The sequence below is a fragment of the Pelmatolapia mariae genome, linkage group LG9, assembly GCF_036321145.2.
Source record: "Pelmatolapia mariae isolate MD_Pm_ZW linkage group LG9, Pm_UMD_F_2, whole genome shotgun sequence".
NCBI lineage: Eukaryota > Metazoa > Chordata > Actinopteri > Cichliformes > Cichlidae > Pelmatolapia > Pelmatolapia mariae.
Window position 1 is genome coordinate 26,295,782 of NC_086235.1, and position 21,634 is coordinate 26,317,415.

The window sequence follows — 21,634 nt, forward strand, 5'->3', positions numbered from 1 at the left end:
GAAAAGGGCCTGAGGGTGCTGTGTTTGGAGTCTGCTGGTTACAGTGTGCAGGACAGAAGTGTCCTGCACCAAATTTCCCCTTGTGGGACAATTAAAGGATTATTCTATTCTATTCTATTCTATTCTATTCTATTCCTTCAGTCGGTGAAGAGGAACAAAAATAAAAATGAAATAGAGTAAAATTATTCCAGACTGCTAATTTAGAAATAGATTTACGTTTGACTTTTTCCAACATAAACTTTGGCTAGTTTTGGGAGAATCAGGTATCTTCAGTTTAACTTTCTCAAAGGTTCATCCAAGAGGCGATAGTGTGTTATCATTTTTTTTTTTTGAAAACACCTTGTTGGAATTGATATTTCTTATATTGTCATTTCTGCTTAGAAACATATAATCATTTGTATGCTGATAAGAATCATATCCTTATTAGGTCTGATAAGATTCTGTGTGCACTTGTGTACCATGAGATGAGAGGAAGCAGCCTCGACGTTATAATTCCATTATAGCTTTTGATACCAGACTGTTCTGTTTCTTGAGGTGCAAGATTTCACACCTTTAAATGTGCATTTGAGATATGACCTATTGCAAATTCCTGCTTTTATAGTTTAGCAAAACGCTTACTTCTGCTTTTCTGCATACCTCATTCACACAGTTTAAATTCATTGTAAGGTCATATGTCTATGTATAGTATGGCTGGAAGCACACACACACACATGCACCTACACACACCCACACACACAGAATAGGGCTTTGGAGTTGACGTCAACCCGCAATGCATTGTGGGAGTGCTGCGCCATCTTCCTTGGCCACGAATCAAAACAAAGGCTGTATCCCAATTCAGGGTCTGCAGCCTTAAAGTACGCAGCCTTAACGGTCCACAAGGGCCGCGTACTCAAAGACCGCTAAGTCCGGAAGTGCGAGGCTTGTGAAATGGGACGGTCTAGCCTCCGTCGCTCTGCCCAGGTTGCCTAGCAACCATGATACTAACCGCTGGAAACGTTTCATACAGCATTATTTGACAGAAATGAAGGAGAAAATCTTTTGTTCATTTGTTTGTTTGTTTCTACATGAGCTTTGATTTGATAAGTATCTGAGGCTGAGACCACGAGACTGTGAAATCATGATTATTGGGCTTCATTTCTGTACTGAACAGTCATTTTAAGATTAGCTAGTAAATAACAATTAGCTAATGTTGTTCATGAGACTAAAGTCATCTCACTTTGGTAATGTAAATATAATATGGCCAATATTAAAGTTATTATTTCAATCAGTATTAGTTATTACAGCAGTGAATGAACTCTGTTTCAAATACTGAGCTTCAGTAAAGATTCAAGCTGCATTTATTTATATTTCCTGTCACCTTAAATCTTCACTCAAAGACAGGTTCAAAAATTCAGGGAAATGAAGGACGCATTTGAGGGCCGCATTTCGAGCAGCCTTTGAATTGGGACAGCCTTCGTCGCGTCGCTGTGACGTAATCGGCCTTTAAATGCGGCCTTTAAGGCTGCAGACCCTGAATTGGGATACAGCACACTACACACTATGTTGGAAGGATGGTTGCTAGAAACGTGCTTAAAAGCAGTTTACAAGAAAAAGGACGGTGCAGAGACAGATTGTGTCTGGATGCAAAGAGACGGTACTTGCAGAAAATAGCGTGCATTGGAAATGTGAACCCGTATGAAAAACGATGGGACGAGGCGTGACTTCTCAGAATGGGCTCACTGAGTGCAGCATGGTTAAGATCTTGGAGAAGCTTACGGCTGCCGTGAATACTCAGAATAAGACCTCTGAGCGTACATTGGATTACATCAAGGAGAAGTTCACTCAGAATAACACCTCTGAGCGAAAGTTGGATGACATCTTGGAGCAGCTCACTGCTGTCGTGAGGTCTCAGAATCTGCTCTCTGAGCACAAGAATGACAAGACCACGGAGCGCAAGTTTGATAACATCACGGAGAAGCTCGCGACTCTCCAACGGGAGATTGAGAGACCAGTGTCGGTGTCGGCGTGTTAGAGAACAGCTTTGAAATTCTCATGAGTTGTTCGTATAAAAGAAAAACCACCATCATAATGTGGCCATCCCTTCGGCGCCAGCTGTGGGCTCAAGGCTGGAGCCGAACAAAACCTCCCTGATAACGACTGTGTTTAGACTGTTCCTCCCATTCCATGCAAGGCCACCTGGGTTGGCTGGAAGACTGTTTACTTAGCCTGGCAGGGCGAAGGACACTGTCTCTGAACTCTGGACACACACACACATACATATACACTGATATGCACACACTCATCCCCCCTCCCTTTCCAAACGCCTTCGATGCTTGTTTCCTCGTGAAGAACACGGCGGGTCTGAGCCCGCGCTGGAATGGTAGCGCTGTGCAGGGCGGCTGCTGTGTCTGCTTCGGATTACTCCTTACCCCCCACCCAACCCTGTGGCTTGTCACGTGCTCCATAATGTTGTGCTGTGAACATTTATGTGCTTTTTTTTGTGCAGAGGAGTTTTTTGTTTCCTGTTCTCATGCTGTCCTCCCACGGGAGCCCAGCATGAGTAGAGGTTTCTTTTTTTCCTCTTGTACTTTCCCATTGTAGTGTACATTTCAGTGTTTTTTTCTGTAATGCTACCGATCTCCGACTTGTATCCCCATGTAATGTCTGTGTTGTGTGTGTAAGGTCGGGGGGGGGGTCCCATTTCACTGCAACACTGATGTTGATGCATGCTTTTATTACCAGTCGCATTGATTATTGTAATGCCCTGCTCTCTGGTCTCCCCAAAAAGAATATTTCACCCTTACAACTTTTACAAAACTCTGCAGCTCGTGTGCTGATGAAGACCAGAGGGCGGGCCCACATTGCACCGGTTTTAGAATCGCTGCATTGGCTCCCTGTGTGTTTCAGGATCGATTTTAAAGTTCTTTTATTGGTTTTTAAATGTCTTAATGGTCTTGGGCCTTCTTATCTCTCAGATTTGCTTTTACCATATGAACCCTCGAGGACCTTGAGGTCCTCTGGTACTGGCCTTTTGACTGTTCCCAAAGTCAGGACACATACTCACGGAGAGGCAGCTTTTCAATGGTATGGTCCTCATCTGTGGAACAGCCTGCCGGAGGAGCTCAGGGCCGCAGAGAACGTACATGTTTTTAAGAACAGGCTCAAGACCCACCTTTTTAATTTAACTTTTACTTAACGTTTATTTATTTTATGCTTATTTATTCTATCCTGTTATTCTATTTATATTATTAATCTAGGTTTTACCTAATATTTATTGATTTTATTCTTATTCATTTTTTATCTTCTTATTCTATTTATATTTATATTGTATCCCATTCTTATTTATTTTATCTTTTTATCCTGTATATATCTTTATTGGGTCATATCTTCAGTGTTTCCTCGGAGGGGGCTCTCTGCACTGGGGCTGTGATTGACCGTGGCTGCTGGGGCTCTGTGGGTCCTCTCAGCCTGGCTGGGGGGCTTCTTTGCCTCCCTCCTGCTGTGTGCCCAGCCTGGAGGCTGCGGTCTGTGACCGGCTCCCGGTGCAGACGGCTCCCTGTGATAGCGTTTACTCTTTAAGTGTGTGTGTGTTTGTGTGTGTGTGTGTGTGGGGGGGGGGGAATGTGTGTATTCATGATCGTTTATGTTAATGAGAGTGTGGGGAGTGAGTTGGAGGGCGGGGTGGGGTGGGCTGCTTTTAACCATGTAAAGCACTTTGTGCTACATTTTTTGTATGAAAAGTGCTTTATAAATAAAGATTGATTGATTGCAGGGCAACCTGCATGTGGCGAATAAAGCCTTGATTGATTGATTGATTGATTGATTGATTGATTGAAATACGGCCGTGGGGTAGAAACCCTAAAGACCAAACCGCTATTGATGTAACCTGATATATTTTCGTACCTTGTCTATGGAGTCAACGCGTACAAGGTGAACCAGTTTCACAATTACAAATGTCTGGAGGGACACATCCAATTCACCAAAGATTGGGTACAAGATTTGTGAGTACGTCGTCATTCAAACAAAGGTAAGTCAGCTTGAGTACTGCGAGTAAAATGCGTTTGATTTCCCCCCCGAACATTCAAAGTAGTGCAGCATAAATTCATTCATGAGGGGAAATTACAGTGAGAACATGTGGAGGGTGTTAGAGGGATAACATAGTGAGTTCAGTGCATTGATGAGACATTGTCCTGAAGGATTTAGTTATTCTTTATGGTTAAAGAAATTGCAATGATTTATTCATATTTATTATAAATAATTCTAATTATACATCTTGCTTCCGCGTTTGTGTCCTGTGTCACTAAAAATACATTTTATTTTAGTTTTATACATTGATTAATGACCTGCAAAATAACTGTCACTTAAAGTCAAACTTTATGCGTTCTCCATCTTGAAAGTGATGACATCCTTGCATTACATACTTTAGGTTCATTTTCTGCAGGCAGGTTTCTGAGAGAGAACAGGCAGATTTAGAATATAACATGCAGCGTTCTATAGATGGACACATAAAAAAATGAAAAATTACATGTATGTGCTAACTTTCTAAACACTTTGTCACATTTACGATAAAGTAGATTAAACACATTTGTGTCGGCCTTGGCTCATTAGTTCTTGTCTTTAAATGAACGTTGTCTGTGTGTATTTCAGGTACTGCACTCTCAAAGACTGAATGAACCAGCATTGCAGCCATGGGTCACTGTGAGCATCACAGGGAAGGTTGAAGGCGCCCACTGCACCTGTATGGCCGGAGTCATGGAGACCTGCATCCATGTCGCTGCTCTTCTTTTTAAAGTAGAAGCAACAGTGCGGATCTGTGGCACAAGGACTGTTACAGATGAACCTGCATACTGGGTTTTGCCTGGTAATATGACCAAGATACAGTCAGTGGTTGGCCATAAGCTGCCCAAAAAAAGGCTCTCGATCAAAACATAAACAGACTGTCCGTAGTGACAGGTAAAAGGAGCCGTCCTCAAAAAAGAAAAATCCCACCTGCTACTGTGGAGGAGTTGTCACTGCTATTGGATACTTTGCTGGAACACAGTAAAGCTGTGGGTTGTGGGAATGACCCATAATGTTTTATCTAGGAGTCTAGATTTAAGCCTGAAGTGCACTGCCATGTAAATAATTTGCATTTACTGAATATGTACTGACTGAGTACCACTGTTCAAAAGTTGAATAAAGAAACAAACTAAGTTTTGCCTTTTTTAAAAAAATTAAAACCACTTTATAGAACATCACATCAGTTACAGTGTAGAATCCATGTCATTTATAGTTTATAAAAGACAAAATGTTTACACAAAATCATGACAGCGTTTACATGATATCACCCACTATTAACACTACTTAATATACTGTATCTTCTGAAAAATTACCGCTATTTATACAGCACAAGACTTAAGAATATTTAACAAGAGCAAGTTTCATTTTTCCCTGGTTTTACTACCACACTGTTCACCAAACGCAGCAAACCTTCACCATCTTATCCAGAAGGGTCACCTCTTCACCCTCACATGGAAGAAGTAATCTGATTGGCATGGTGGTATGTCCCTTGTGTAGCGCTGGAACCCAGTCACAATGTGTTTCATCCATTTCATAGGCTGGTTTGCCTGCAATAATGCCAAATAATTAGCAACTCTATAAATAGAAGGTAGTTCTGCAAAATCACTCATTAGGATGTTTGTTCTAATTTGCTATGACCTCAGAGTGCATAACATAAAACTAATAGGCTATAAAGAGTGATTTGAACATATTTAGAACTTACCGGAATGAAAATGTCTGGAGCACACCAACAGATATTTGGAGATGGAAGAGAACTGGATATCAGCTCATCTCATAGCTGCTTTCCGCTATATGAACTCCCTCATGTTGCTTTCAGGTTGGGAAAGAATAAAAACATATACCATTCTGAAACGTATTCCCTTGCCGGTCATGCAATCGAACATTACAGCCGACCACACAGCAAGTACGAACGATGGCTGATGTGTGTGCTTTCACTTGAGCTTTGTTTTGGGTGGCTGCAGCTCAGGAGGTAGAGCAGGTCACCTACTGATCGGAAGGTCGGTGGTTCGATCCCTGGCTCCTCCAGTCTGTCAAGTATCCTTGGGCAAGATACTAACCCCAACTTGCTCTCCAGTTCATCCATCGGAGTATGAATGTCGTTAGAAAGCACTAAGTGTAGATAAAGTGCTTGTGAGAATGGGTGTGATTGGGTGAATGAGGCATGTTGTATAGAGCGCTTTGAGTACTCTGTGAGAGTAGAAAAACCCTATATACAGTATATATTTGGCCCAGGAAGATGGCGCCTCAACCACAAATTCTGGCCACGCCCCCTCTCATGACATCAACTGATGTTGTTCAGATATGCCTGCTTAAGAATGTCACGTGTATTGGTAATTGCATATTCATGAATGATTGTGTGGCAGGGCGTGGCCTGCGGTGTCGTGCAGGGAAGGCGGACGCACCTGCACGGCATCCACAATCACACCCCGTTGACTTAAATATTGTACTGGGTCCTGTGGTTGCACAGAACAATAAAAATGATCAAAATGCCACTGGGTCTGCCGTGGTCGTTTACAGTGGTGCCAAAACACAGGAAGGGAGGCATGGCAGATCCAGGACTGGGCCAGCAGAGGGAGGACCTGACGAGAATGGCGGCCGAGCTGGCGGACACGCAGCGGAATAAGGCGGCGGTGGCTCGCCGTCGGCAGGAAGAACTACGGTACGAGACCAAGCGCCACCTAAGAAGAATGGCAGAGATGGCGACGCTGCTCCAGTCCTGGGCGACCCCGCCGACGCCACCCCCACCGGAATGTACTGACGGTGGAGAAACGGTGGAGGAGCTGCGGGAGGCACCTCGGCAGCCGGTGGTGGGAGACGAGGCGGGCAAAAGTCTGCGCCTGCCGGAGGAGGGGGAACAGCTGTGTGAAGGGCTGCTCCTGCCGGGAGTGTCGGAGGAGGCGAGCGAGGGTCCACACCGACCGGAGGAAGAGGAGCCGGTCCGGGAAGGGCCGTTCCAGCCGAGAGTGGTCGAAGAAACGCTTAAGCCAGAGGTGGACGAGGGGCAAGAGGGGCTGTGCCTGCTGGAGGTGGAGGCGCGGGAGTGGCGGAGGAGACTGCTTGAGCCAGCAGCAGCAAAACGGCCCTGACTCAGCGAGGTATGGACTACGAAAAAGTGCTGTTCATGGATCGGACTTGTGTTTTCAGTAGATCCCACAGTTGCTTGATTGGATTAAGATCTGGAAAATCTGGAGGCCTAGTCAACGCCTCAGTCTCATTGTTGTGCTTGTGAAACCAGTCCTAAATCATTTTTACTTTGTGTAGCGTGCATTATCCTACTGAAAGAGACCACAGCCATCAGGGAATACAGTTTCTGTTAAAGTGTGGACATGGTCTATAATAATGCTTATGGAGGTGATACATGTCACAGTAAGATACACGTGATTGGTAGGACCCAAGGTTTCCCAGCAGAACATTGGTTCATCACACTGTCTCTGCCAACTTTCCTTATGTCCATCGAGATTCCTGCTGCCAGGTGTTCCCCAACTAAGCGATGCATCCAGCCATCCATATGATGTAAAAGAAAATGTGATCCATCAGGTAAAACTACCTTCTCTAATTACTCCATGGTCCAGTTCTGCTCATGTGCTCAGTGTTGGTTGTTTCATCAGCGGACAGCATCAACGTAGGCAGCCTGACTGGTCTGCAGCTTCGCAGTCCCATACACAACAAACTGCAATAAACTGTCTATTCTGACACCTTTCTTTAGTTTTGCTGGCTCTTTGTCAGTAATATTCTGTTTATTGCGTTTTGTTTTTCCAGCTGTTTTCTTCTCTCCATAATTACCTTCTCTCATTATGTGATTATTTTGGTGCTGAAGGAAACGCACTACAAACAATAAAAGATAAAAACATTCAGACATCTGCTATTGGCCGAGTGGATCAACTGAGGAATGAATCATTAAATAAAAGCAGAAAGATCTAAACACATCGAGGAAGTTGACCAACACAAAGCTGTAACCTGTGTGAGTACAGACACACACAGAGACACAAAAAGAAGAACAGAAAAGCTAAGACGCAAATACTAATATTAATGAGAGAATGAGGAACAGCTTAGTGTGTGAGTGGGGGGGGGTCAAGTAAATCTATAAACAGGCAGGTGGAAGTGGTGGCTTCTAAACTGACAACATGTGCATGATGGGAACATAAAAGGCAGACTGACTGAAAAAGAAAGACAAAATAAAGCGTCACAGGTCTGTTTGCTTTGACATTACAACATCTAAACAGAGAAGTGTTTCACTCGCTGTGTTTCTGCTGGAATCACACACAGACTTTTATTTTGTCATTTTTCCTCTGTAGCAGTCTAATCATTTGGTAAGAAAACATTTTTACATCTTACAAAATTTTTATATCACAATAAAAGAACTGCTTTATGTTTTTGGTCTGATTTCAAATAAATGTAAATTTTGTATTGCTCTATAAAACAATGCAAGTTCCTGATTTGATCAAACCTTTATGTGATCTTATGTTTTTTATACAGGTGATGAGTTTTGTGACAGTCCAGTCTGTGAACATCATGACAGACATCATGTTACTGAGTCTCCTCTTTATTCCAAGTGAGCCGTCTCATTTCAGTCATTTACAGTCTGACAGATCAGTGCAGATAGAGATACTTTACAGAAAAAAAAACCTCACTCCATGCAATACTGTACTAACTGCCACTCAAAAATTTTGCACTGCTCAGTTTGTGCTGCTGCTCACTCCTGCCACTTTATCTCATGTGCAATATTCCATTTGTCTTGTGACTTGTCTTCTGCTCGTCAAATACATTTCATTGCAATGTTGACCCTGTGCTAACTTGCATATGACAAATAAAACTGAAACTGAACTGCAACACACGTCTAATAAACTCAGTGTATCATAATTATGTTTCCCATCATGAGTACTAGTTTGTTTTGATTTTTTCCAGACTCTTTGGCTGCTTGTCCTCAGGGTTCAAACCTGTTCATCACTGCACCAACAGAGATGGAAGCTCTGAGTGGATCTTGTTTACAAATCCCATGTAACTTTAGTGAAACTGGAGCAGAAAAGTTTGACAGCACAAGACCTGTTTTTGGAGTGTGGATAAAAAATCATTCTAATATTTTTGCACATCCAAATAATGAGATCTTTAACAGCAGTGGGACAGTTAACATCTATCAAATGAATATTACAGGAAACCTGAAGGAGAAAAACTGCACCACTCTGTTTTCCAATTTAACCACAACTTATACAAACACATACTACTTCAGAATTATGAACTGGCCTTTAAGAGCAACGGCTGTTTGTGACCCTCTTCAAATAATAATTAAAGGTGAGAAAGTTTTGATCTTATTGTTAATAATAAAAAAAATCTGATTGGAATATTAACAAATAAGATATAAATGTACTGACTTTACATTTGACAGTTAAAAATCCTGTGTGATCTCCGTTTTTCTTTGTTATATTTTTCAGTGCAAAAATAAAAACCAAAGTTTACTTACTGTGCTGATTCCTAAGCTCAGCTATTTCTGCTACATGGAGGAAATAATAAACTCAGAATAAAATAATTTCCTGACTGAACAGCATGGCATGTAAAATTAAGACTTTAACACAACTACACTGATCTCCATTTGTTACTTGACTGTGTTTCCTGTATTATCAGTGTAAAATTTGAGCTTGATGTTAAACCACAGATTCTCCTTGGAGGCCCAATATTACAATCCCAGGTGATCTGAAGGAGAAGGAGTCTGTCACTATAACCTGCTCAGCTCTCACTCCCTGTCCACACTCCCCTCCTCAACTCACCTGGAATCTCCAACAAGACTCTCACCACAAAATAGAGGAAAACGCAGATGGAAGCTTTACAACTAAAATCCAGCAGAACATCACTCTGTCAGACACACATGATGGAAAGAAGATCAGCTGCTCTGCCAGATATCCTGTGAACCAAGGAAAAGACACCAAGACAGCAGAGACAGAAGAGACTCTCAGTGTTTCATGTAAGACAATCAGAGTTTGTTGTTGATCTGAATCCTAGATGACAACATAATTTATAAGATATCACTTTCTTTTTTTTTCCTCCAGATGCTCCTAAAAACACCTCAGCATCCATCAGTCCATCAGGTTTGGTGTCAGCAGGCAGCTGGGTGAAGCTGACCTGCTCCAGCAGAGCCAAACCTCCAGTCAGCAACTTCACCTGGTTCAAGAAGAGCAGAGATGGAGCTGTGAAAGTATCTGAAGGAGAGATTTACAGCTTCAATGTAACAGATGGAGGAGTTTATTACTGTGTGGCCACTAATGATCTGGGTAATCAGACATCAGCTGAGATCCACGTGGCTATTAAAGGTAACGGCTCATATCACTGAAGTGTTTTATGCTATTGTCTAACTTTTTCTTCTTCTTTTATTGAGTATCTCATTAAATCTCTTGAAGTGTTTTGTTTTTTCTAAATAGTGCTGTACAAAGTGTAAAATTAAACATCATGGTAATATAACGGGAAAAAAAAAAGAACCTCATGATCTGTTTAACTCTTGTTTTGTTTTATATTGATATTGGTTTTCTACCAGGATTCCCACTGTGGTCATTTTTTGGAGGAATCCTGGGGATGATGTTACTCTGCTTGATTATCTTTGTTTGGTAAATATTACATCACATTAGCAAATATGATCAGTTACTGTCACTGACATGTTAGCTGCACGTTAAATTATCTGTTTACTCACACATATATTTAACCTAAAACAGAGGACAGTTAGTTTTACAGCCTCTTATATCTTTCAGGTGCTTAAAGTCAAAGCATCAAACTCAACAGCAGACTCATGTAAGAAAATACTCAACTTCTCTGTAATTTACTGAACTGTGTTCAGAAAGTCATTTACTCTAGTGCCTCCACCAGAGTCTTACTAGATTTAAATGAACCTTTCTATTTGTTTCTATTTTATAGAATCAAAACAGTGAAGAGCCGGTTATTGAAGAGCCAGCAAGTAAATCAGAAGGAGAAGAAGAAAACATCCATTATGGAGAGATCAGCTTCTCTGTGCTGAGAAATGAAGCATCCTCTGACTCAGTGCAGGACAGAGGACAGCAGCAGGATACGGTGTACGCACAGGTTAATGAGCCAAAAAACACAGAGCGCACTCACGGCCAAGAGGAACTGTACGCTGAGGTCAAGAAAAAGTTATAACATTACATTAACAAAGTGTATTAAAGAAACACACACGCAAAAATCAAATTTTTTATTAACTTAAAAAAACCTCAAATTACATCCTGCAGCTTTTTATGTTCAACTTTAATTTCACCGCAATCCAATGAGGAACTAATTCACATGACAGCAGAGAAGTGAACATTAAAAACTTATATATTATGTAGCTATTTGTTTTATTATTTTAGTTATCATCATGTTCATACAGTATTTTCATGTTGTGTGTGCTCTTGTATGATTTAATATTTACATTGTAGACATGTTGAAATGAATGTACAAGACTTCTTCACAGGTAAATTGTTTATATGACTGCAGGGAAACTGGCATCAAAACACTTCTGTAAATTTATTAAACACGTTAAATAAAATGTGTTTATTCAATGTAAAGTGTTTTTGTGTGATATTAATATAATTATTCTAAAAGTTTACTCTGTATTGTTAATGATATGAAATGTGGGATGTCTTATTCATAGCTAAATAAGTGGATAAGAAATTTATTTTGTCTTCAAATTTCACTCTTTTTTTTATATATTAGGGTCGACACTTTTTGTAGCAGTCAGTTTCTCTTTTAATGGATTTGTTTTATTGTTTGAGGAGGGGTTTTTTTTAAGAAAGGGTGGTCTATAGGTCATATTATTTATTTACTAAGTGTTCACATGAACAGAGCTGCATCTTAGTCTAGTAATTAAAGTGTCTGCAAGACGAGAACACACATCTCAGAGATCAGCAGTGTTAAAATCTGCATGCTGACACAAACATCTGTATAGTACTCAAGTAATGTTAACATTTGGATGTGAATCTTACTGCTAACTAAGTTAACATGTTAGGATCCAAATCTCTGACTGGCCTTAACATTTGCTGATAGCAGATATAAAATAATCACTATGTTTGGCTTTTATCAACAATCAACTGTCTGCTGCACAAAAACCACACTGTGGTGTTACTGTGAATTTTTTGTGCTGAAGGCAGCACTCCACATATGACGAAAGATAAAGTGTTTGTTTGTGGCTGATTTACTTCACTAGAGAAGAAAAACTGATGAGTTAATTTATTTAAACAAATGGAGACATTTGTGTTTCATGCTGTGTTTTCATAGGTGATGCAACATGTTCGGTGATGAGTTTTGTGACATCATGGTCACCTGCCTAAAATTGTGTTGGTCCCCCTTTTGCTGTCAAATCAGCCCTGACTCATTGAGGTATGGACTCCACTACACTGCTGAAGGTGGACTGAGATATCTGCACACCCATTGTTGGTTCTTTCATTAGTGGACGGCGGTCAACATAGGCAGCCTGACAGGTCTGCAGCTTTGCAGCCTCATAAACAACAAACTGCAATGGACTGTCTATTCAGACACCTTTTTATCAGAACCAGTATTCAATTTTTCAGCAATTTGAGCTACAATAGCTCATCTGTTGGACTGGACCAATAGACGGGGCCAGCCTTTGTTTCACGTGTGCCTTTTGTCCAAAAGCCTTGATTCAATTCAATTACATTACATTTTAATTATATAGCGCCAAATCACAACAACAGTCGCTTCAAGGCTCTTTATATTGTAAGGTAGACCCTACAATAATACATACAGCGAAAAACCCAACAATCAAATGACCCCCTATGAGCAAGCACTTTGGCGACAGTGGGAAGGAAAAACTGCCTTTTAACAGGAAGAAACCTCCGGCAGAACCAGGCTCAGGGAGGGGCGGGGCCATCTTCTGCGACCGGTTGGGGTGAGAGAAGGAAGACAGGTTAGAAGACATGCTGTGGAAGAGAGACAGAGATTAATAACAAGTACGATTTAATGCAGAGAGGTCTATTAACACATAGTGAGTAAAAAAGGTGACTGAAAAGGAAGAACTCAATGCATCATGGGAATCCCCCAGCAGCCTACGCCTACTGCTGCATAACTAAGGGAGGATTCAGGGTCACCTGATCCAGCCCCAACTATATGCTTTAGCAAAAAGGAAAGTTTTAAGCCTAATCTTAAAAGTAGAGATAGTGTCTGTTTGTTTAATATCTGCATTGAAGGACATATCCTCGTCAAAAATCCCTCCAAGGTTCCTCACAGTGTTACTGGAGGCCAAGGTAATGCCATCCAGAGTAAGAATCTTGTTAGATACCATATTTCTAAGACTTTCAGGGACGAGTACAATAACCTCAGTTTTATCTGAATTAAGGAACAGAAAGTTAGCGGCCATCCAAGTCTTTATGTCTTTAAGACGTTCCTGCAGTTTAACTAATTGGTGTGTGTTATCTGGCTTCATGGACAGATAGAGCTGGGTACCATCCGCATAGCAGTGAAAATGTATGCTATGTTATCTAATGATACTGCCTAAGGGAAGCATGTATAATGTAAACAGAATTGGTCCTAGCACTGAACCCTGTGGAACTCCATAATTAACCTCAGCGTTTGAAGGAGACTTTTATTTATATGAACAAATTGGAGTTTACTAGATAGATATGATACAAACCACTGCAGCGCAGTACCTGTAATACCTACAGCATGTTCTAATCGCTCTAATAAAATATTATGGTCAACAGTATCGAACGCTGCACTGAGGTCTAGCAGGACAAGCACAGAGATGAGTCCACTGTCAGAGGCCATAAGAAGATCATTTGTAACCTTCACTAAAGCTGTTTCTGTGCTGTGATGAGCTCTGAAACCTGACTGAAACTCTTCAAATAAGCCATTCCTCTGCAGATGATCTGTTAGCTGTTTGACAACTACTCTTTCAAGGATTTTTGATATGAAAGGAAGGTTGGAGATTGGCCTATAATTAGCTAAGACAGCTGGGTCAAGAGATGGCTTTTTGAGTAAAGGTTTTACTACTGCCAGCTTGAAGGCCTGTGGTACATAGCCGATTATTAGAGATAGGTTGATCATATTTAAGATTGAAGCATTAATTAATGGCAGGACTTCTTTGAGCAGTTTTGTTGGAATGGGGTCTAAAAGACACGTTGATGGTTTGGAGGAAGTAATTATTGAAGTTAACTCAGAAAGATCAGTTGGAGAAAGAGAGTCTAACTTAACATCAATGGTACTGAAAGTAGCTGTAGATAATGTTACATCTGTGAGATGATTATTGGTCATTTTTTTCTCTAACGATTAAAATTTCATTTATGAAGACGTTCATGAAGTCATTACTAGTTAACGTTAAAGGGATGGTTGGCTCAAAAGAGCTCTGACCTTTTGTCAGCCTGGCTACAGTGCTGAAGAGAAACCTGGGGTTGTTCTTATTTTCTTCAATCAGTGACGAATAGTAAGATGTTCTGGCTTTGCGGAGGGCTAAATGGCTAAATGATAATCTTCTAAATTTGTGACACGCCATTTCCTCTCCAGCTTACGGGTTATCTGCTTTAGGCTACGTCTTTGAGAATTATACCGCGGAGTCAGGTACTTCTGGTTTGAGGCCTTAGTTTTCACAGGAGCTACAGTATCCAGAGTCGTACATAGTGAGGAGGAAAAATTATTAACAAGATAATCGACCTCTGTTGGGGTAGCGTTCAGATAGCTGCTCTGCTCTATGTTGGTACAGGGCATTGAAGATGATAACAGTGGGTGGATTATATTCTTAAACTTAGTTACAGCGCTTTCAGAAAGACATCTACTGTGATGAAGACTACTCCCCACTGTGTAATCAATTTAAGCCAGCAATTTAAGAAGAACATGCGGCTAGACATGTCACTCCTGGTCTGATTGGACTGCTATTGGTAGATACTGACCACTGCAGACCTGGAACACCTCACAAGAGCTGTGGTTGTTGAGGTGCTCTGACCCAGTGGTCTAGCCATCACAGTTTGGCCTATATCAGACTTGTTCTACTCCTTGCTCTTGCACATTTTTCCTGTTTCTAGCATGTCAACTTTGAGCATAAAATTTTCACTTGCTTCCTGAAAAATAAAAATCCCACCCAATAACACATGGAAGACTTTAGACTTTATTTCATTATCATTAAACCATCTCCTGGGGTTAAAGAGAAACTATACAAGAAAAAAAACAGGGTTATTCAATACACATTGTTATCAAATGAAAAATGAGTAAATATATGTCAACTAATCACACGTGTCAAAAGTACCTGCCAATAAATCAGCCTCACCTATCAGTTACAGAGACTTGATTATTCTTATTAAGTATTGGTTAACTCCGTTCTCTTCTGTCTCCCCACATTTTCCTGATCATCCCCCAAACTTCCCCTATTTGAGTATTACTACCAATTGTATTACATAAATCTCTCCAATAAGTTCTCTTTGTTCTTCTTATTGTACTTTTGACTGTGCTTTTTTTGTATTCAATGAAATGTTAAAAAATTATGAGACCTTTTGACCAATCTAAATGCTCTATTTTTTTCTCTTTCTAACTTACACTCATCATTCACGACCAAAGACCCACTTATTCAATCTTGCCTTTCCTTCTAGTTAACATTTCACTTGTGATTTTACATTATTCACTTTTATGCTCATTTTAATTGCTTGTTTGTTCTGTATCTGCTGCTTCTCCTATGTATCAGTGACAGTTCCAGACAAGTCCGGAGGCCGACCACGCGGAAGGCAGAGATGGCGACTAAGCAGTTCCGGAGGCTGCCTGCGCCGGTGAGGAAGTCCAGTCAGTGGCCTGGAAATAGAGCTGACACCAGATCAGAAATAGATGAGACGGTGGTGTGGGAATTGTTGAATCAGATGAGGCAGGACCAGACGACAGCGTGGGAGCCGCCAGTGGGGGAGCAGCTGCAGACGACGGCATTGGAGCCGCCGGTGCAGGGTGAGCAGATGCAGACACCCCTGGCTGAGGAGTCGCCAATGCAGGGCCAGCAGGTTCTGAAACTCCTGGCTGAGGACAAGCAGGGCCAGCGGGTGCAGAAACCTCTGGCTGAGGAGAGGCAGCGCTCACAGCCGGCTCTGGCTGCAGGCCAGGGAATTTAACTGGAGGATGAATGGGTGACTGAACCAAAGACTGGATGGGAGACTGGACTACTGGAGACTAGACTACTGGAGACTGAGCTACAGACTGGACTGCAGGTGACTGGGCTGAAGGCTGAGTTAGTAAACTCGGGGCTTGAGCTGGGAACAGATCTGCTAATTTAACAAGGGACTGAGCTAGGGCATGGAAAGCTGGGTGAGGAGGTGGATGAAGTGGTAAACTGACAGGTGGATATGCTAGCTCCTCCGAGCCTCCAGAGTGTGAGGTCAATGGTTGGAGGTCCTGCACTGAGCCTCTAGGGAGGTCAGGTGGGATCCTGGCTGCCCTCACCCTGGACGCTGGGACAGGCATGGGAGGTGGCTGGACACCAGTCACCACCACCCAAGGAACAGAAAAGGGTGTAGGGGTAGACTGGGTCACAGCTGCCCTCGCCCTGGGAGCAGGCACAGGAGCGGGTGATGGCTGAGCATCAGCAGCACCGTCCTGAGGGACTGACATGGGTGCAAGGACGCACTGAGCCCTGGCCGCCCAAGGAGCTGGTATGGGGACAGGCCGAGTCTGAGACACCTTCACCTGAGAAGGTGAAACAGGTGAAGGGAAAGGCAGAATCTGGGCCGCCCTGCTGGCAGAAAAAGGATGAGCAACGGGTGAGAAATAATGACTGACTGGGAGAAATTATCAAGTTTAGAGGTGTCTTTGACAGTGGCCTGGGATAGTGGAACAATCTTTATGGAAGAAGGATGGTGAGTATTAATTGGAAAGTCCAGAATGTAATTATAGTAAACAGTCTTTTGATTAGGTGGATGGTGAACAGTCTCTGGCTTGCGGTGAGGAGGAAGAAAAAAGTCAGCTTCAGTCACCACTGGACACTGCTACTCCAAACGGGGAGAGTGACGGTGGTGTGAGCCTTGCTTCTCCTGAGGGCAAACAGCTGAGCCGCTGAGCGAGGGGCCTCCGCAGAGCCGAGATGGGAGGCGGAACCGTTGCGGCAAAGTGAGGTGGTAGGGCCGGTGAGTGAAGCAGCTGGCGGTGTGTGAGCGAAGAGCTGAGCAGCTAGAGAGTGAGCGGCCGGAGCACAACGAGAGACGCCCACTCTCCACAGCGAATGCTCCGATGCAGGTGAGACAGCAGGTGGGAGAACGCCACGTCTTCGAAGCCCACCCAGAGCCAGGCGAGTCCCCTCGAAGATGTGCTCTCTCTCCGCAAGGAGTCGCTGTTTCCCCCTGAGCTCCTCCGCCCAACGGGAGAGTGCTGACTCCTGCCACTCAAACAGGTCCGAGTCCGCTGAGTCCCAAGTGTGTCTTCGTGGAACGGGTCTTGTCATTCTGTTAGGGGCTTCGTGTGTGGATGAGAGGAAGGGACCCAAACGCAGGACTCATGGTGATGGTTGATGGAGTTTATTATAACGAACGGATGAGCAGAACATAAGATGACTGGCAGACTGAAATGACTGAACTGGCTTGCTGGACTGAACACACGTGAGGAGTAGACAACATCAATGACAAGACAATGAACTGGTGGAAACTGAGAACTTAAATACACAGACTGATGAGGATGATAATGAGAGACCGGTGAGAACACAGCTGAACATAATGAAACAGGAAATGGAACATGTGGAAAATAAACAGTGAACATGTGTCACGGCCCGGCGGCACGAAGTAACTGAGATGGACACAAGCGCAGGAACCAAACCGGAAACGAGACGGCAAGTGAACAAAGGATTTATTTCACCCATAAGTAAACAAAACAAAAACAAAACTACGCCACCACACTAGCGGCGCGCAGAAAAACCCGAGGTAACTTAAATGGCCTTGACAACCCTAGGATGCTGCAGAGCAACAGAGGCAGAGGGAGCTGAGCTAGGTAGTGGCCGGGGCACTGTAATGAGAGGAGAGCACAGTCAACGTGGTCCAGCAGATAAACAGCAATCCTCCACAGTTTGAACTGAGTTGTCTTACTTGGTCTCAGGTGGAGGAGACAGAGAGGGCAGATGGCCCGGACGTGGTCGTGACGTGGGGAGGCAGGCAGGTGTGTAGTGGCCCAGTTGGCCACGTCGTGTCAGCAGCAGGTGGCCCAGGTCCAGGACAGCGGGAATGAGGGAGGCGAGACCTCCACTCCAGGAGCTACCTCTGGAAACAAGAAGAGCAGGTAGAACGTCACACGGGTTTTGGACAGAGATAAACACACTCCACTAGACTGACATGGGATTGCAGATACTCAGGCGAGGAATGGTTGAGAGCGCAGGTCTAATATGCTGCTGGAATAATTGCCCACAGGTGGTCAGCCAGGGAGGAGCAACCATTCTCCGCCCGAAGATGAGGAGCCACTGTGGAGGCCTGCAGGTGCCCACCCAGACCATGACAACATGAACTGAAAACACTGGGTCAACGACCCAGGAACCCTGACATACATACTCCAAACCCCCTTCCCTTTCAATGATTTTATATGGAATACCTTCCTTAATCAATGTCAAACATCCACCTACATTTCCTTCTTTCCTATCATATCTAGCAGCAACATGCCCATACACTCAAAAATCAAAAAAAGGCGTCTTGAATACAAATTATGTCAGGTTTTTCTGTCTGATTTTATATAAACTGTTTAAAATCTTGACCATTTGAGAGACTCCTTCCATTCCATTGTAAGATTAATATGATTATAGGAATCAACCACCACATTATCCCTCTATCCCCCAAACCAGGTAGATATCTTGCCAACCTTGTAAAAAAAAAAAAGGGCCAATTCTCTTGCCATTGCTTCTGTTACCAATAAAGAGGGAGCTAAATTATTTGATACAAGGGCTATCAATGAGGAGTTTGCATCATTTCACTCTAATTCATATAAATCTGAGCAGTCTGGTGACGCCTCCAGCCTCATGAAGGATTTCTTTTCTAGGTTGAAGCTCCATAAGATTACAGAGGCCCCAAAATTTTTACTTAATGCTCCTACTACAAGAGAAGAAGCCCTGTTTGCTAGTGATGGGATTGCCGGCTCTTTTTGGAGAACCGGCTCTTTCGGCTCGGCTCACTAAAAAGAGCCGGCTCTTTCGGCTCCCAACCGGCTCTTTCAGGTTGTTTTGTTGCTTTAATTAATTTATTATTAACAATAATCTAAAATTATGCACAAAAAGAATTACTAATGTAAAAAAAAGTGGTTTTATTTATATATGTTTATATATAAATATATGTGGTGGCCCCTAGAGACAAAGCACGTACAAACTCCAAAACACATCTCTAGCGTTAACTGAACTTCCAAAACAGAGCTACCTAGATCACTTAAATAACACAATTGAAAGCATATGTGTATTGTTTTGTATTGTAAGTTCATTTACCTGTTACTACCACACACCAAATCCGGTCGTTGGTACTTCCTTGCTTGTGTAGCCACTAGGTAACAAAAGCTCAACACTGCGCCTAGCATTCTGGAGCACTTCTGTTGTCTTTTGTACGTGCTTCTGAGTTTTTACGTGTTTTGGAGTTCGTACGTGTTTTGGAGTTTGTACGTGTTTTGGAGTTTGTACGTGCTTTGTCTCTAGGGGCCACCGTAAATATACTTTTATTTATTCACTCCACATAAAATTTAATAAATAAATCATATAATACAAGAACCAACTATTCAGATTTCAACTTTTAACTATTTAAATTTTCAGCTTTTTCCTTTTAAACAAATTTAAAGTGAAACAACACAAAACACTGCAAACCACAACACAATTAAATATAAATTAAAATATGAAAACAAAAAGAAGATGCATATTCTCTGTCATATGGGCCTGCATGAATAAACTTTCTGAATGCTTTATCATCCGCAACTGAAAATACAGTGGAACCCCGACTTACGAAATTAATTCATTCCCGAGGGTCTTTCGTAAGTCGAAAGTTTTCGTAAGTCGAAGCACCCATCCCGCGTTTTGAGTGAGGCGACGCTGAACTATAGGCTATAGGCTAATTGCTAACTAGAACAGCAATACGTCATTCAAGTGGAACGGCAAAGCGCAATTACGAAAGCCAAGGGGTTGTCACATGATTCGGAAGGCATTGTGGGCATTGTAGGCTCAGCCAATCAGAGCCAGCGGATTTCGTTACACGGGCATTTTGCCATAACACGGGCAGATATATTGCCGTTCAGTGCCTTCGTAACTTGAATTTTTCGTTAAATGGGGTATTCGTAAGTCGGGGTTCCACTGTAGTTGTGGATGATTACTATACCTTTCTAATGTGATGTTGTTGTCCCTGGCTCTCTTTCTCTGTCTCTCCCAATGACTGTATAAAAGATGGACGACGTGACACCGCCTCCTCCCATTGTGCAAAAATGAAGCCAAAAGTCGTGTCCAAATTCATGGGCTGCCTCCTCCTGAGGCCAGATTTGTAGACCGATTACGTCACAGCGACGCGCCGAAGGCTGTCCAAATTCATAGGCTGCTCCGAATGCAGCCGACAAATGGGTCCTCATTTTCTCCGAATTTGAGGATGGGTCTGATGTATCCTTCTTTGCCCACCATATCCCAGAATTCATAGCGCGGCCCAGCCAAACTCTAGTTTCCGGTAATGGCAGCCGGTACTACGTTTTAAAATTACTCTTATTAATTTTTCTGGGTCACAAAATAAGCTTTTAACATATTTTCAGGCGAGAAAGTAGCTGTGTAAACATCAAATATCTGCTCGGTTTATCAAGATATCGCATATTTGGAAAAGTGCTTCGACGTTTTTGGAGACGTCTGTTACCCACCAGCTCGATAGCTAGCCGGGAGCTCGACAGTCACTGAAGCCGCCGAGAACGGCACAACTCCCGGCACATCATTTTCAGATCACCGCGGACTTTCGCTACTCGGGTTAAACGTAGTATATAAGTACCTGAGACAACCTAAAAATGTTATTGTTGGGCTTTTTAAGTGTTTTGTTTGTTCGTGAGTAAATCGGTTTGGCTGAGATTAAAGTTATTAGATTAGATTAGATAAAATAAAACTTTATTAATCCCCCGAGTGGGTTCCTCCTTGGTTTTTATACAGCTGACTAAACGTCAAACAGAAAACTGATTAAACAGAAGTGTGAGATGGTCGAGAATTTACGCCAGTGTACTGTTATATTTTACATAGCAAGGAGCAGACGGCCGAGTTTATTAAACTCCACCGAGACAGCGGTGACGTTAATCAGAAGGCTAGACCATCCAATTTCACTGCCGTTTACTTCCGGCCTACCCGACCGTCTGAGGACCCGGCCCACTTAGATTGCGAAGGCCCGGTCCTCAGGAGGATGCAGCCCATGAATTTGGACACGACTAATATATCCCGCTTGTGGCGGCTGCCATCTTGCATTTTTGGAGCCAGAGTCTGCGCAGTAGTGACTTGAGGTGGAGCAACTGCATCACGCTCCCGCCCACACACCCGCTGGACATGACCGCAAACACGCCCCCTTACACTTTTTACGTAGCCCGGCTGCTCCATTTTTTTGCTGATCGGTTTACCGCGACTGACGACTTGTTAAATTAAGGTAAATACAACCACGTCACTGTTATGAAAAAGACACATAGC

At 42.8% G+C, this 21,634-nt stretch overlaps 2 protein-coding genes across 2 annotated transcripts in view; one reads left to right on the top strand and one right to left on the bottom strand.

Moving 5' to 3' along the window:
- Nucleotides 1-21,634, bottom strand: part of LOC134634170 (vascular cell adhesion protein 1-like) — a 383,264-nt gene that overhangs the window by 259,215 nt on the left and 102,415 nt on the right. The gene's annotated exons all lie outside the window — the stretch shown is intronic.
- Nucleotides 8,551-21,634, top strand: part of LOC134634167 (B-cell receptor CD22-like) — a 36,985-nt gene continuing 23,901 nt past the window's right edge. Inside the window, exons 1-4 of the mRNA XM_063483229.1 lie at nucleotides 8,551-8,590; nucleotides 8,944-9,327; nucleotides 9,689-9,994; nucleotides 10,080-10,340. Coding sequence (XP_063339299.1) covers nucleotides 8,551-8,590; nucleotides 8,944-9,327; nucleotides 9,689-9,994; nucleotides 10,080-10,340 — 991 coding nt within the window. The remainder of the gene's footprint in view (nucleotides 8,591-8,943; nucleotides 9,328-9,688; nucleotides 9,995-10,079; nucleotides 10,341-21,634) is intronic.